The sequence below is a fragment of the Chinchilla lanigera genome, unplaced genomic scaffold, assembly GCF_000276665.1.
Source record: "Chinchilla lanigera isolate Chin_1 unplaced genomic scaffold, ChiLan1.0 scaffold00012, whole genome shotgun sequence".
Lineage (NCBI taxonomy): Eukaryota > Metazoa > Chordata > Mammalia > Rodentia > Chinchillidae > Chinchilla > Chinchilla lanigera.
In genome coordinates, this window is record NW_004955413.1 from 33144692 (window position 1) to 33158324 (window position 13633).

A 13633-nucleotide genomic window follows, 5' to 3' on the forward strand; every position below is an offset into this window, starting at 1 on the left:
ATACATGGTAGTAGAGTAGATTTAAGTGAAACTCAGGCAGTCTGGCTTTGCGGTCAGGGCTCTCACTACCATATCCGCCCATCTATACGCGGAGAACTAGCACCTCTGCCTCAAAAATCCTACATCCTAAACTCTATTCCCTGACAGGGTCTCTGTGTCTCACATCCAGCCCATTAAGGTCCCATCTCATGTAGACCTTCTTTTTTTTGTTTGTTTTTTTGTTTTTTTGTTTTCTTCCAGTACCAGGAATCAAACTCACGACTTCGTGCTTGCCAGGCAGGCGCTGTGCCGCTGAGCTAAATCCCCAGCTCCCCATGTGGACCTTCATGTTCTGCCTTTCTTTGGTAGAGCTTAATTGTAGTGGAGCTTGCTTTTGTGTCCAGTGTAACCTCTTTGCTTACCTTACGCAGGTGACACCAGGTTGAAAACCGTGCAGGGTGTCGTGACAAGGTATTGCAGTGATTATGGCATGATTGATGATTTGATCTACTTCTCCAATGAGGCTGTGACTGGCAGTGTGGTTCTGAATGTTGGACAGGAAGTTGTTGCACTTGTGGAAGAAAATAAAGTGTCAAATGGACTGAAAGCAATTAGGGTAAGTCTCAGCTCATTCAAGAGCAGTTTCAGCCTCTCTCACAGGTGTCATGGCAGGGAGGGAGAGAGTGGAGTATACCTTTAAAGGGGCGCTTTGGTTCCTTTTCTTCTCTTTTTATTTTTATTTTTATTTTTTTTTGGTTTTGAGACAGGTTCTTAACTATATAGCCTGGACCTTAAACTAATTCTCTATCCTGTCTCAGGCTTCTGAGTGCCAGGACTACTGTACAAACATGTACCACCATGCCCAGCTTACTTTTATTCTTTATAATTTCTACTTTAAATAAATCACGGTCATAATAAATTATTGAAACTTCATAGAAATTTATAATTCAAATGGGAAAGTTTGCCTATAAATGTATAGGTATGTATTGCCATAGAAATTACTGTTAACAGTTTTTTCTTCTGGTGTTCTTGAATCTCTTCTCATGCAGTGAGTCCCGTCTCAGGGAGAAGGTACTCCTGGCTCCCTCCTTCCCCTTCGTGGAGGTTGCTCCCTCTATGGGCTTCAGTTTATGGGCTCAGATCCTTCCTCGGTCCAGGAGACCCACTTCCCTCTGTCTTGCCTTCCTCACGTTGCTATAGTCCAGCATCTGGATGACAGCAACACTCAGAGAGGCTCTTTCTGTGCTGCTTACCACTCTGCCATCTTGGTGCCTTTCGTGGCCGTGGTGGTGGTGTCAGTGGTGATATAACTGTTGGCTAGCTCGCCGCCTCAGGTTACCACCTCAGGAGCCATTGGAAAAAGGAAGAGGTGGCAGCAGGGTGGGCTTTGCAGGAGCTGGGGTGGGGGGTGGGCTGGACCCTCTTCTAGTGTTTTAAAAAAATTATAATTATTGGACCCTTTGTTATCTGATTAGTAGAGATAATTAGTGGACTGTTACTCAGCATCTTCCTTTTTCACATAAAAATAGTATTCTTGCAGTATGAATTGTTAGAGCCAGGTGTGGTGGTACATGCCTGTAATGAGAGGCAGGAGGAGCACACGTTGGAACCTAACCTGAACATCTTAGTGAGACCTGGAATTAAAATAAAAAAAATAACAAAAAAGGTCTGGAGATGTAGCTCAGTGTGAACACTTCGGGTTCAATTTCTAGCGCCAAAAAATAAATTAAAAAAAAATTCATGGAAGTAGAATTGCTAGGTCAAAGTGTATGCAGAGTTAATAATTTAATGGTTATGCTCAAATGGTATTGTACTAGTTCACACTCTCAGGAATAGAATGAGAGACAGACTGCTATGTAATAATGATTGACAGGTATTATCAAGCTTGGAAATCTTTGCTAGTCTAATAAGTAAAAGATGATCTTAGGATTTTAATTCACTTACAACTCTTAAAGTACATTCATTTTTTTTCCTATGAATTATCTTCATGTCTTTTGTCTATTTTTTTGGTTGATTACAGCTTATTAGGGAAATTAGACTCTTTTAAGAAGAATTGTTATGTGAAAGTGTTACAGATATTTTCTACAAGATTATCCACTTTGTTTCACTGTTCCATTTTAAGTAATGAAATGTAACAGTCTTTTCTGTGCAGATTTTGGGCTCTGTGGGAATTCTTAGGCTTATTCTGTTTCTTAGCACGAATGTTCACTGAACTTTTCTTCTGTAAATTATTTGTTTATTGATATTTAAATGTGTAATATGCCTGACATTTGTTGTGGTACACAGACAGAGAAGGAACCGGACGTTTCTTCCCTAAGCTAGCCAGTCTCCTAAGAAACCCATTTTTCCCTACTCATTTGGAAGGTCACTTTCCATACCCTGAAATCCCATAGCCTGTCCTGTGGGTTCCTGTGGCATGGCTGCTGTAAGCCTGCTTTCGTTACCTGATTTGTGAGTGGGACCTTCCTGACTCTTCATGAATTCTGAATAATCTTTTTGTGGTTAATTCTCTGCTCCAGTGTGCTTTGGATGGCACTGAGTTTATGGATTCTACTTGGGACAATTGACATTTGGGTCATTTACATTTATTGAAGTTCTCCTTTCTACTCTTTTTACAGTTCAGTAGTTTTCCTCTTTTGAAAGTTGTGGAAATATCTCATTTCCAAGAATTTTTTGTATTGTTTTATTATCAGTATAATTTTGCATAGTATGTTCAAATACTTTTTTTTTCTTCTGACCTAGGAAAGGTTTTGATTTTTTATGTAATTTGGAAGCTAGCAAACTTAATGAAAGTTCTTAACTACTTTCTAAAAACATTTGATTTATATTTTTGTTATTTAATAAGTACCATCTTAATGCTTAATACCACATTCCTAAGTTTTAAAAATAATACATGTATATAAAAATAAATAATTCAAATTCTAAAATTGTATTATTCAGTGTGGTAGCCATCAGCTATGTATAGCTATTTAAATTTCTTAAAAATAAAATATAAAATTAGTTCATCAGTTTCATTAGCCACATTTCAAGTACTAAACATAGCTAGTTTGTGCGGAATTAGGCAGCACAAGTAGAGGATGTTCCCATTGTCACAGAAAGTTCTTCAGGCAGCCCTGGCCTAGGTGTTATGACATGCAAAGTGGAACCCCTTGATGAGTCTCCAGCCCATAGAATGATGTTTAGGGCTTTTGTTTCATTCATCATTGATTTGTTTTCAGTGTACAGACTCCCATATCCTTGGTTAAGAAGGTTCCTAAGTATTTTTTATGGTGCTTAATTTCCTTTGGAGATTATTTATTGCAAGTCCATACAAATAAAATCAGTTTTTGTGTCTTGACTTTGTATCCTACTGCCTTGCTGATTTCATTTATTGGCTCTAACTTCTTGGTGTTTTTTTTGGAGGGTGAAATCTTTAGATTTTTCTACATGTAAGATCAAGCCATATGTGTACAGAGAAATTACTTGTTTTCTAATTTAGATGCTTTTCGTTTTTTTAATTAAAAAAATTTTTTTGCTTAATTACTTCAGTGATAACTTCCAGAACAATGTTTAATAAAAGTAGTGAGAGTAGGCATCCTTGCTTTGTTGCTGATCTTAGCGGAGAAGCTGTCCATCTTGCAGCAGTGGGTTGCTATGGATTTTTCATTTATGGTCTTTATCATGTTGAAGTTTCCTTTTATTCCTAGTTTATTGAGTATATTGTAAAGGGATGTTGAATTTTGTCAGATGCTTTTTTCCTAAATGCTTTTCCTGTGTCCAGTGAAATAACAGTATGGGGATTTTTCTTAATCTTGTCATGTGGTGTGTATTAACAGAATTTCAGATGTTGAACCACTCTTGCATTCTAGGAGAAATCGGACGTGGTCATGACATAGAACACTTTGACCCTGCTGCTGTATTCAGTTTGTTAATACGTTGTTGAAGATTTTTGCACCTGTATTCATATAGGATTGTTATAGACTCAGAGCTTGTGTTGCCATAAATGTATAAGTTGAAATCTAACACCCAAGGTGATCTTAGTAGATGAGCCTTTGAAAAGACAGAGCCCTCGTGCCCTCACAAAAGATACCCCAGAGAGCTCCCTTGTGCCTTGGATCACATGAGGATGCAGCAAGAGGTCAGTATGAATCAGGATGGATCCTCATCTGACATCAAAACTGTCTCGCCTTGATCTTGGTCTTCCCAGTCCAAATGGAGTAAGACAGGAATATTGGCCTAAGTTATTTTTTCCTTGTTCTCCTCTTATAATAAATGAAAGATTGCTTTGTTTTGCAGGTGGATGCTGTCTCTGACAAATGGGAAGATGACAGCAAAAACCATGGCACGGAACCGACAGATTCCAGGCCGCGAGTACTGATTGGCTGTGTGACTTCCCTGATGGAAGGTGCTGGCTACATCAATCAGACCACCTACTTCTCTCTGGAGAATGTGTGTGAAGGTAGCCAGATGGGTTTCTATTATGTATTTAAAGTTAGGCTTTGTGTTTTTTAAATAATTTTTATGAATTTGTTTGAAATGACTACACACATCATTAAAAGAGTCAGATTTCTGCTGGCCTCATGCAGGGCCTGTGGAGTGGTGGGTGGACTTCGGATGGGTTCACGAGTCACTGTTTAAACTCATGCTCCCATTTGTTTTGTGTTCCTTGGTTGAATGCAGTCACTACTTTCCAACTAGTTGCTCCTTCCACATAATTACTAAGCTTCTAATCCAAATCAACAGTGTCACAGCTAGACAGAGGTACTTAAGGTATTTCACATCTTTTAAAATAGGGCTTGACAATCAGTTTGTACCTTTCTAAGAGTATATAACCGTTTTGAATTACATATTTAGCTGGTCTATTTTTTATGCCTAAAGAAATAATTGGTTGGTGTTTTTTATAGAGTTTAATTCCATGGCTGCTGTTGTGCATCTGCTCTCTAGAGTTGTGAGTGTGCAGCTAGACGCTGGGAGACTAATATAAGTGAGACTGCTCTCTCCAGGGAGAAACATACCTGTACACATGGCAGATAGGGTGGGAATTAGAAATGCTGCCTGGGGAAGCTCATTCCATTCTGGCTTGCTTTCTTTCGTGTATGTATGTGCCACATTGAATCTAGAGCCTCATGTGTGCAAGGCAAGTGTTTTCCAGAAAGCTACATCTCCAGCTCTTTTAAATTTTTATTTTGACACAAGGTCTCGCTGAGTTGCCCAGGCTGGCCTTCAATTTGCTGTTCTCCTCTTCTCAACCTGCTCAGTAGCTGAGATCATAGACATGTGCCACACATGCAGTGGGGAAGGTATGTTCTTGGCTGAATTTCACCAGCCTAGCATGGGCTGCATGTTTTAAAATTAATAGAGTTTTCTGCTGCCTTAAGCACAGTCAGTTGCTCTTCAACCAGGTTGACAATTGGGGACAGTTGGCTCAGCCCAGCATGACCTTGATTGTTAACCCTGAATCCCCAAAATGAAATACAGAGCTATCTGGGACTTTGAATTCTGTTCTGTTAGAGAAGCTCTCACTTCTTGGGAAAGAGGCCTGTGATTGATCAGGCCCCTTGGCCACGCTGTCCAGAAGCTGCTCCTAGGGTGGCCTCACTGGGAGGTGTCCACATGGAGAAGAGGGAAGGTTTCATGCTGTGGACACTGATGGGAGATGCAGAAGAGAAAGTTCACACTGGGAGTTAAAGACAAACTTAGGCCAGTGAGTTTCTTGGTACCAGAAAATTCAAATGAGGCAAAGTCAGTTCCTTTTGAGGCTGAGTTATGCTTAGAGATGTGAGAATTGCTATGAATACAGTCATGAGACCCAGGGACCATAGCAAAAGAATATTCTTGAAAGAAAATACAATGAAAACCATGACAGTGGAAATAGGAAACAGAGCTCAGAAAACTTGCAAAGAAGGCCAAGTAGTACAGCTTGAAGTACACAAGGCCTCCCTGAAAGCTATTCCCTTCTGAGCTGGTGGCACCAATATGCCTGAGAAAACATGTTTTTACTCCATAAAACTTTTTTTATAACCTCAACCTTGAGATAAGAAAAGGAAGAATTGTGCTAAATTTTTCATATCCTTACTGGGAAGTCATAAGGTAGTGTTTCCTTTCTGACATTAATTCAGCAGACATCAGTGGCTTACCCTACCACTGTGAGCTGCACAGAGTTCACATCCTGGTGCAAGAGAGAACAGACAGTAATAAGTAAACACATGAAATGTAGTTTCATGGTCTGCTGGACACACACACACAGTGTGGTAGGGGCCAGGTGGGTGGGATTCCTTCAAGTCCAGACAAGCTAGGGCAGAGTGGGTGAATGAGGGTGTGGCAGATGTGCTGGCCACGTTGAGCTGTGTCCCAGACACATCCCCTGTGGTGGCCCAGAGAGGTCTGACCCATTCAGCAGTAGAAGTGAAGGTGAATTGTGGCCTGGAAGGTGAGTGGAAGCTGTAGTGTGACTCAGGAGGAAAGAAGACTTGTACAGTCTTAAGGAGCAGGATCTCTAACCTCCTTGGACAAGATCTGTACCACACATGAAATGGGAATTCTTAACATCAGTAAACGAAGCTCAGGTGGTATTACGCTGAGTGTCCAGTAAACCTTTAACCGTTTGGGTGAAGGCGGCTAAATGGAACTGTATACTCAGCTCAGGGCTCCTCACCCTCAGCGCCCTGACAGTTGGGCCAAATTGTACTTGGTGGCTGTGGCCCTCCTGTAGAGCGCTGGGCAGTGTCTCTCTCACACACACACACAACCTAGAATGTGTGTGGATATTGTCAAATGTTGCCTAGGGGGCGGTGGCCCAATATGTGGATCCCAAATGGTGAATGGTGGCCTGAAAGCTTTTCTGAAGCCTTCCTTAGACCTGGAGTCCAGTGCCAGACCTGACCGGGGGAGTCTGCCTTGTCTCGGGTTTTCTTTGATGACCAGTGTGGTACATTGCTGAGGTCCTCAGGTTTTTGCACTAAAGCCTGTGCCCAACACCTGCTCTCTCCCCTCCCCTCCCAACCTTCCAAGCCCCACCTCAGGTCCTTCATCCTGCTGAGCTGCACACTCTCCAAAGCATTTCTGTGCTTGCCCACTCTCTACCCACTTCCCACCCTGCTCCCTGTGGACAGCCCAGCCTTGCTCTCAGCACAGGAAGGAGGCACCATGGAGACAGGCAGAGAGCACGGCTGGCTGGGCACTTCCGGCCGGGGCACAACAGTGGGTGTCAGTCCTCTCCCAGAGTGCAACCAGGTGACTTTGTACATTCTAGTACACATCTGAGAAGTGAGGGGTGTTCAGGTTAATTAAAATTAAACCTTTTTTGAAATTTTTGTGTACCAGGTAACAAGTTGATTTTATTATATTAGTGATTCTCTAAAGTATTGTTTTGTTTTGGTTTTTGGTTTTTTTCTGGTACCAGGAATCGAACTCATGACCTTGCACTTGCCAGGCAGGCGCTGTGCCGCTGAGCTAAATTAGTGGTTCTCTAAAAGTATTATTCAAAAAGTATTTGCAAAAATATTTCTAAGAGCTAGTGTTAAGGCCAGGTGTGGTGGCTCATGCCTGTAATCCCAGCACTCGGGAGGCTGATGCAGGAGGATCGTTGCGAGTTTGAGACCAGCCTGGGCTACAAAGTGAGCTCAAGGCCACCGTGAACTGTATAATGAGACCATCTCAAAAGGACCAAAAAAAAAAAAAAAAAATGCTAGTGTCTATGTATATTAAAGCAAGTTATATTAATTATCTGGACATGATGTTCTTAGTACATGGTTATTTATTTGAGACAGGGTCTCACTGTGCAGTTTAGGCTGGCCTTGGACTCATTTTGTAGCCCAGGCTGGTCTCAGACTTGCAACGATCCTCCTACCTCAGCCTCCCAAGTGCTGGGATTATAGACATGGGCCAGCACACCTGGCTTTTTTTTTTTTTTAAAGAGAAAAGAAAAGATAGCAACAATCAAGACAAAAACAAAACAACACAAAAACAATAAAAACAATACAGAATTTCAAAACAAGGTGGTAGGAAGTTAACAGTGGTTGTTATATTACATATTGTTGTCTTCAACATAGTTGCTCAGATTACCAAATGTAAGAAAGTGTGATTGATCAAGCAATTAAAGAGAATAAAAAAGAATTTTAAAAAATTAGAAACAATTCAGGGTTTCACTAATCAAGATAGTAGGGGTTCAACAATGGTTGTTATATTGCATATTGTTGTCTTCAAATTAGTTTTTCAGATTGCCAGATATAATCATGCAAAATTGGTCAGAAAAAGAAAAATTTAAGCATTAAGTATTCCTTTCAAGAAACCAATAGACATTAGCAGTGCATTTATCGCAGCTGTCTTTGTATGTCCATATATATATTTTCCCCTCCTTTCTTTCTTTTCTCGTTTTCCTCATCCCAGTTGTTCCTTCCCTTTGAACACCTTCTTTTGCCTTCACAATATCTATTGTACCTTTCAAGTTTTATTTACTTTTTCAGGTTCTTACACTAGGGAGACAATAGAATGTTTGTACATGCAGGTCTGATTTATTTCATTTAGGAGTATGGTCTCTAGTTGCATCCGTTTTCCTATAAAAGCCTTGTTTATCTTTTTTTTTGGTACCAGGAATTGAACTCCCGACCTTGCGCTTGCCAAGCAGGCGCTGTGCCGCTGAGCTAAATCCCCAGCCCCCTTCGTTTATCTTTTTTATAGCTGAGTAATACTCCAGTGTATAAACACACCACATCTTTTCTATCCATTCCTCAGTTGATGGGCATTTGGGTTGTTTCCAAGATTTAGCGATGACAAATTGCACTCCTGTAAACTGGGTGCACATATATTGCTGTGGTATGATATTTTCAGTTCTTCTGGAAAAATACCCAGAAGGGGAATAGCTGGGTAGAATGGGACCTCTAATCCTAGTTTTCTGAGGAATCACCACAGTGATTTCCACAGTGGTTGTACCAGTCTACACTCCTACCAACAGTGGAGAAGGGTTCCTTTTTCCCTGCTGTAGGGGATGATGACTCCTAGCATATTATTTTAAGTAAGAATAATTCTAGTCTTAATGCAGGCCTCAAAATGTGTCTTGAGAAACATCCCGGAGGGGTTGTAAAGAGTTAACTTTTGCAGTCCTGACTTAGCCCTGGAATGCTTCTCCAAAGACAAGGAACACCAGGGCCCAGATAACCACCTATGACCCTGCCTGGGTTGTTTCATCCCTTCCCTGGCCCTAGGCAAACATTGTAACCATAAAGGAAATGTATGGTTATCTAAAGGAGGACATATAGAACAGAGTACAGAAAGTATGTATCATTGTGGTTGGACTCATGACTAGACCCTGACTTGGTTACGTGGCACAAGGAAAACAACGTGTGGCCAGGGCTACAACATTCCAATCTGTTACCATGGAAACCAAAAATGTATATAAGCTGGAAACAAAGCAGGTCCATGCCCGCTTCCCTGACTTGCAAGTTGGGATGAGAGGTGACTGGTCTAAATTAAAACTTTGTCTGTTCTCTTTGGTCTCTTGTGGAATACAGCCTGAATTTTTGCTGTAACACTGCAGCCCCTCTAGCATTTGTTTGTTTGTTTTTAAGTCTGGACAGTGGTTTTATTTTTTTTTTATTTTTTATTTTTTTTTAGCATTTGTTATTGGTTGACTTCTTGATGATGGCCATTTTTTCTGGGATAAGATGGAATCTCAGTGTTTTAATCAAAAGAAATCACCAACAGAGTAAAAAGAAGGGGCTGGGGATTTAGCTCAGCGGCAAAGCGCCTGCCTGGCAAGCTCAAGGTCGTGAGTTCGGTTCCCGGTACCGGAGAAAAACCAAAAAAAAAAACAAAAAAAAAAAAAAAAAAAAAACCAGAGTAAAAAGAAAACCCACGAATTGGGAAAAAATTTTAGCCGGCTGTTCCTCTCACAGAGGACTTCTATCTAGAACATATAAAGAATTTTTAAAAGTCAGGCCCCCAAAATTCAAAGACCCAATAAAAAAATGGACATCTGAGATGAATACACAGTTCTCAGATGAAGAAATGCAATTGGCAAATAAATGTATGAAAAAATGTTCAACGTCATGGGGGTTGTTTTTTTTCTCCTGTTGAAATGTGTAACTGTCATAGCACAGTTGTTTTCACAGGTACTGTCTTTTTGCCTCTATTCAACATAAATGGGCATTTAGTTTTACAAACTAAAACTTGGCAAATAAACTGTCTCTGTGATTCTTTTGAACATGTCTCATGGACCTCGTTGTAGAACATCAGCTTTTCCAATTAAAAGTAATGGTCTCCTTAAAACTCCTCACACCGAAGGGGAAATCCTGTTATGGAATTGAACATTAGCTGGGCATGGTGGCGTGTGGCTGTAAATCCCAGCGCTAGAGGAGATTGAGGCAGGAAGATTACAAGTTGAGGTCCAGCCTGGGCAATTTAGCAACTTAGAAAGACCCTGACTTAGAATTTTAAAAGCACTGGGGGTGTAGCTCAGTGAAGTCTTGGGTTCAGTCCTCAGTATTGGAAAATAAACACACATGTACATGTGCACACACATACACCTACAGCTTCTGGGTCTGATTTGTTCATTTCCTCCATTACCTTTGTGTCTTTTTTTTACAAGTTTTATTCTCAAAAACTGTAATTTGCAAAAGATGTCAAAAGTTAAAGATTCTTGGTTCCACATTTATGAAATGCTTTGATGAAAGATTTCTAGGTGATTTTTAACAAAGTAACCGGATTATAGAGGTTTCTTTTTTTAATGAGAGAAACATGAGCATTTGTAAAACACAACTGGTGAATGCAGCAAAGAGAAACCAGGGTGGCCAGAGTCAAGGCGTGTTGTCAGCTTCGCCGTGGGTTCCTGGTAGTTACCTGTGTACTCTGTGAACCTCCGCTGCTGCGTGTGCTTTAGCTGTTGACAGCAAGGTTGGAGGCAAGGATTACATCTCTGTCACGGTCCATTCCAAGTGCCATTCTGCCCATAAGTTTCCTAACACGTGAGGATCTTACTTTTATTATAGTGCCTTATTAAATCAGAATTTAGCATATTGTCACTGTGAACACAAATACTTTTATCTCCATTGTTGGATTTTTCTTTTTTTTTTTTTTCCATTGTTGGATTTTTAAACTGAGTTTATAGTAACATTCATGGTATCGTCAAATATTTCTTTCAACAGAATGCTCTTCCATAAGTTTTACTTTGACTCCACAATACTGATGAGGGGAAAAAAAAAACTCTTACTTGAATTTTCTTAACTTTGCTTTCTTTAAAAAAATAATTTTTTTGATTAGCGTGTTAACAGGTATTGCTTAACTTTTCATTTGTTTCTAGGAAATTTTGGTATGAAAGCACAGCAAAGTTATGTTAAACAGTTATTTGATAAGCGAAGTTATGCTTTACAAAACAGTATGCATGTGTATCACTAAGGCTGCATATGTTGAATTGTGGTTTTAGGGTACTGAACTTAAAGCTGCTGCAGCAGGTCTGTCTCCTGCTTTCAGATGGTTAGTGCAGTGTCATGCAGAGGGGAGATGGCAGCAGATACATAGGCTCAGTTATGTGTTTATCACCAGCTTTCTTGAAAAGCACATTCAGTATTCATTTATACCCTTCGGTTTTACAGCTTAATGCTTTCAAAGTGTCGATACCAAAACAGGCACAAAGGTTATAACTGGCTTAACTTTTACACCCATCTCATGGCAGCCTCTGTAGACTCACTGTGTCTGTGAGGACAGCTCAGTCACATATGTCACCGAATCTGCTGCAGTTACCACCAGCCCTGCCAGTCCAAGGCCAGGCAGCCCTGAGTGTCCTTCAGAGTAGGCCTGGCCTCTTCCCAGCTCTCTGTAGACCAGCGGTCTGCCAGGCAGCACGTGCCCGCCCCCCATCCCTGAGCTGGAATCCCTCAAATCCAAGTATATTTTCCTCTGCCACTGAGCCACTTGGGTATGCTCCTGACAGGAAGGTGGTACAAACAACCTGTCTGAAGGAGTCAGGAGGAGAGGATAGAGCGTGCTTGCACCTGCTGGAACCTGGACGTGTATACAAGGGGTTCTAATTCAGCTTATTTTATTGCAATTGGTGATTCTTTGTTTTGATAAAAATGGAGAACCAGGGAGTATATTCTGAATAGGTGGGATCCTGAGATTGCAAGCCTGACTTCAGTTTGTCTCTGGGCCCCTTTCCCTTCCTTCATGAGCCAGGTATGCTTAGTCTTGAACACTCTTGCTTCATTTAACTAGTCTGGATAAAGGGGTATTAAGGTCAATGAATTTCTAACGGAAGTAGAGTGAGCATGTTTTAAAAATGTTTGAATGTAGGAATGAAATCAGTGTGTCACAACCTCAGAGGGAACTGTACTCTTGAGTGTTGCTTGTGGTTTTCTCTCTGGCCGTTTCAGGGTTCCAGCCGTGCAAGGGGGACTGGGTGGAGGCTGAGTATCGGATCCGGCCAGGTACGTGGAACAGTGAGGCCGTCACGGTGAAGCCGCTGAGATACAAGCGTGTGGACAAGGTAGTGTACTGACGAGCGGCCCCTCCCCGTGTTTCTGCCACCAGCATTCTCTGTATGCACTGAGAAGCCTACATAGATAAAGCTTTGGACTGGCCTATTTGCCTAGGGAAGTCAAGATGACTCAGTGCTCACATAACTGAATCTTAAGTTGCAGTGTGTATTTGCATATGCTAAGATACTCTAAGGAAAAACTATGCATGGTAGAGAATTGAGGGGTCAAGGGGAACGGGGTGTGGGACTTGAGCTTCCTCTAAGGCGGTGTAGTCTGGGGAGTGAGTTTGCACCACAGTAAAGTACTAACCTGAACTTAGCTGTGAGAGTGGAAAGGGAATGTCACACTGCCCTGAGCTTCCAGGCCCTGCGTGTCTGTGTCATTTTGAACCTTACTAAGCATGGGAGATTTGAGCAAGGTTAACTTTGGCGTGGTTAAACTGTGGGACAAAAGCACGCAGGCTCTGTGGCTAAACAACAAGAAGTATGGATGAGTGAGGCATGTTGTGTCTGGCCATTATCCTTCCCCTTCCCCCAGGAAAACTGCCTAGCCTTGAGACAGCTCCTTGTCCAAACTGCTTTTCTTCTCTTACACTGATGCTCTAAATGAAAGCCTGAGAGTTCTCAACTTCAGTACTACTCCTGGGAGTCTCCCTAACTCTGCCTGCTGTCTGGTTGAGTAGCCCTTCTGGCCCTCTCAGTGATTGAACTATTGCTCATCTCCAGGTAATCTTTTTATCCTTCATGCCACCGCATTCCCTCCCTGCAGCTGAGTCTGCCAGGCCAGCCTGGTCTGGGCAGAGAGAGGTGAGTGTTGAGAGCCCCTTGTTGGCATGGCTGTTAACAGTGCTCAGTTACTGCACTTGCAGGTGTGCATCTCCAGCCTTTGTGGGAAGAATGGGGTGATAGAGGACAGCATCTTCTTCAGCCTGGATTCCCTGAAGCTCCCCAAGGGGTATGCACCACGGAGATATGACATCGTCAACACTGTGGTAGTGGAGAGCAGCCAGTCGTGCTACATCTGGAGGGCACTTTGCATAACACCTGTGAGAAGGTGATAATCAGAACATTTCTTCTTTGGGTGGCAGAGGGGCTGATTTGACTGTAGTTTGCAGTGTCACAGTCATGCGCTGCTCAAGAATGTCAGTCCTCATGGGCTACATGCACTGTGCTGGTACCATAAAGTCATTCACACAGCAATATCAT

The 13633-nt window shown here is 41.7% G+C and overlaps 1 protein-coding gene across 4 annotated transcripts in view; it reads left to right on the plus strand.

Moving 5' to 3' along the window:
- The window catches only part of Mov10l1 (Mov10 RISC complex RNA helicase like 1), a 66041-nt gene that overhangs the window by 1835 nt on the left and 50573 nt on the right, over nt 1–13633 (plus strand). For 3 of the 4 annotated variants that reach the window (XM_005379538.1, XM_005379540.1, XM_005379543.2), the window contains exons 2-5: nt 411–595; nt 4255–4417; nt 12324–12436; nt 13297–13481. In XM_005379538.1, coding sequence (XP_005379595.1) covers nt 411–595; nt 4255–4417; nt 12324–12436; nt 13297–13481 — 646 coding nt within the window. Of the gene's footprint in view, nt 1–410; nt 596–4254; nt 4418–9362; nt 9412–12323; nt 12437–13296; nt 13482–13633 lie in introns of those variants that run through there. The other variant, XM_005379542.1, reaches the window with a different exon arrangement.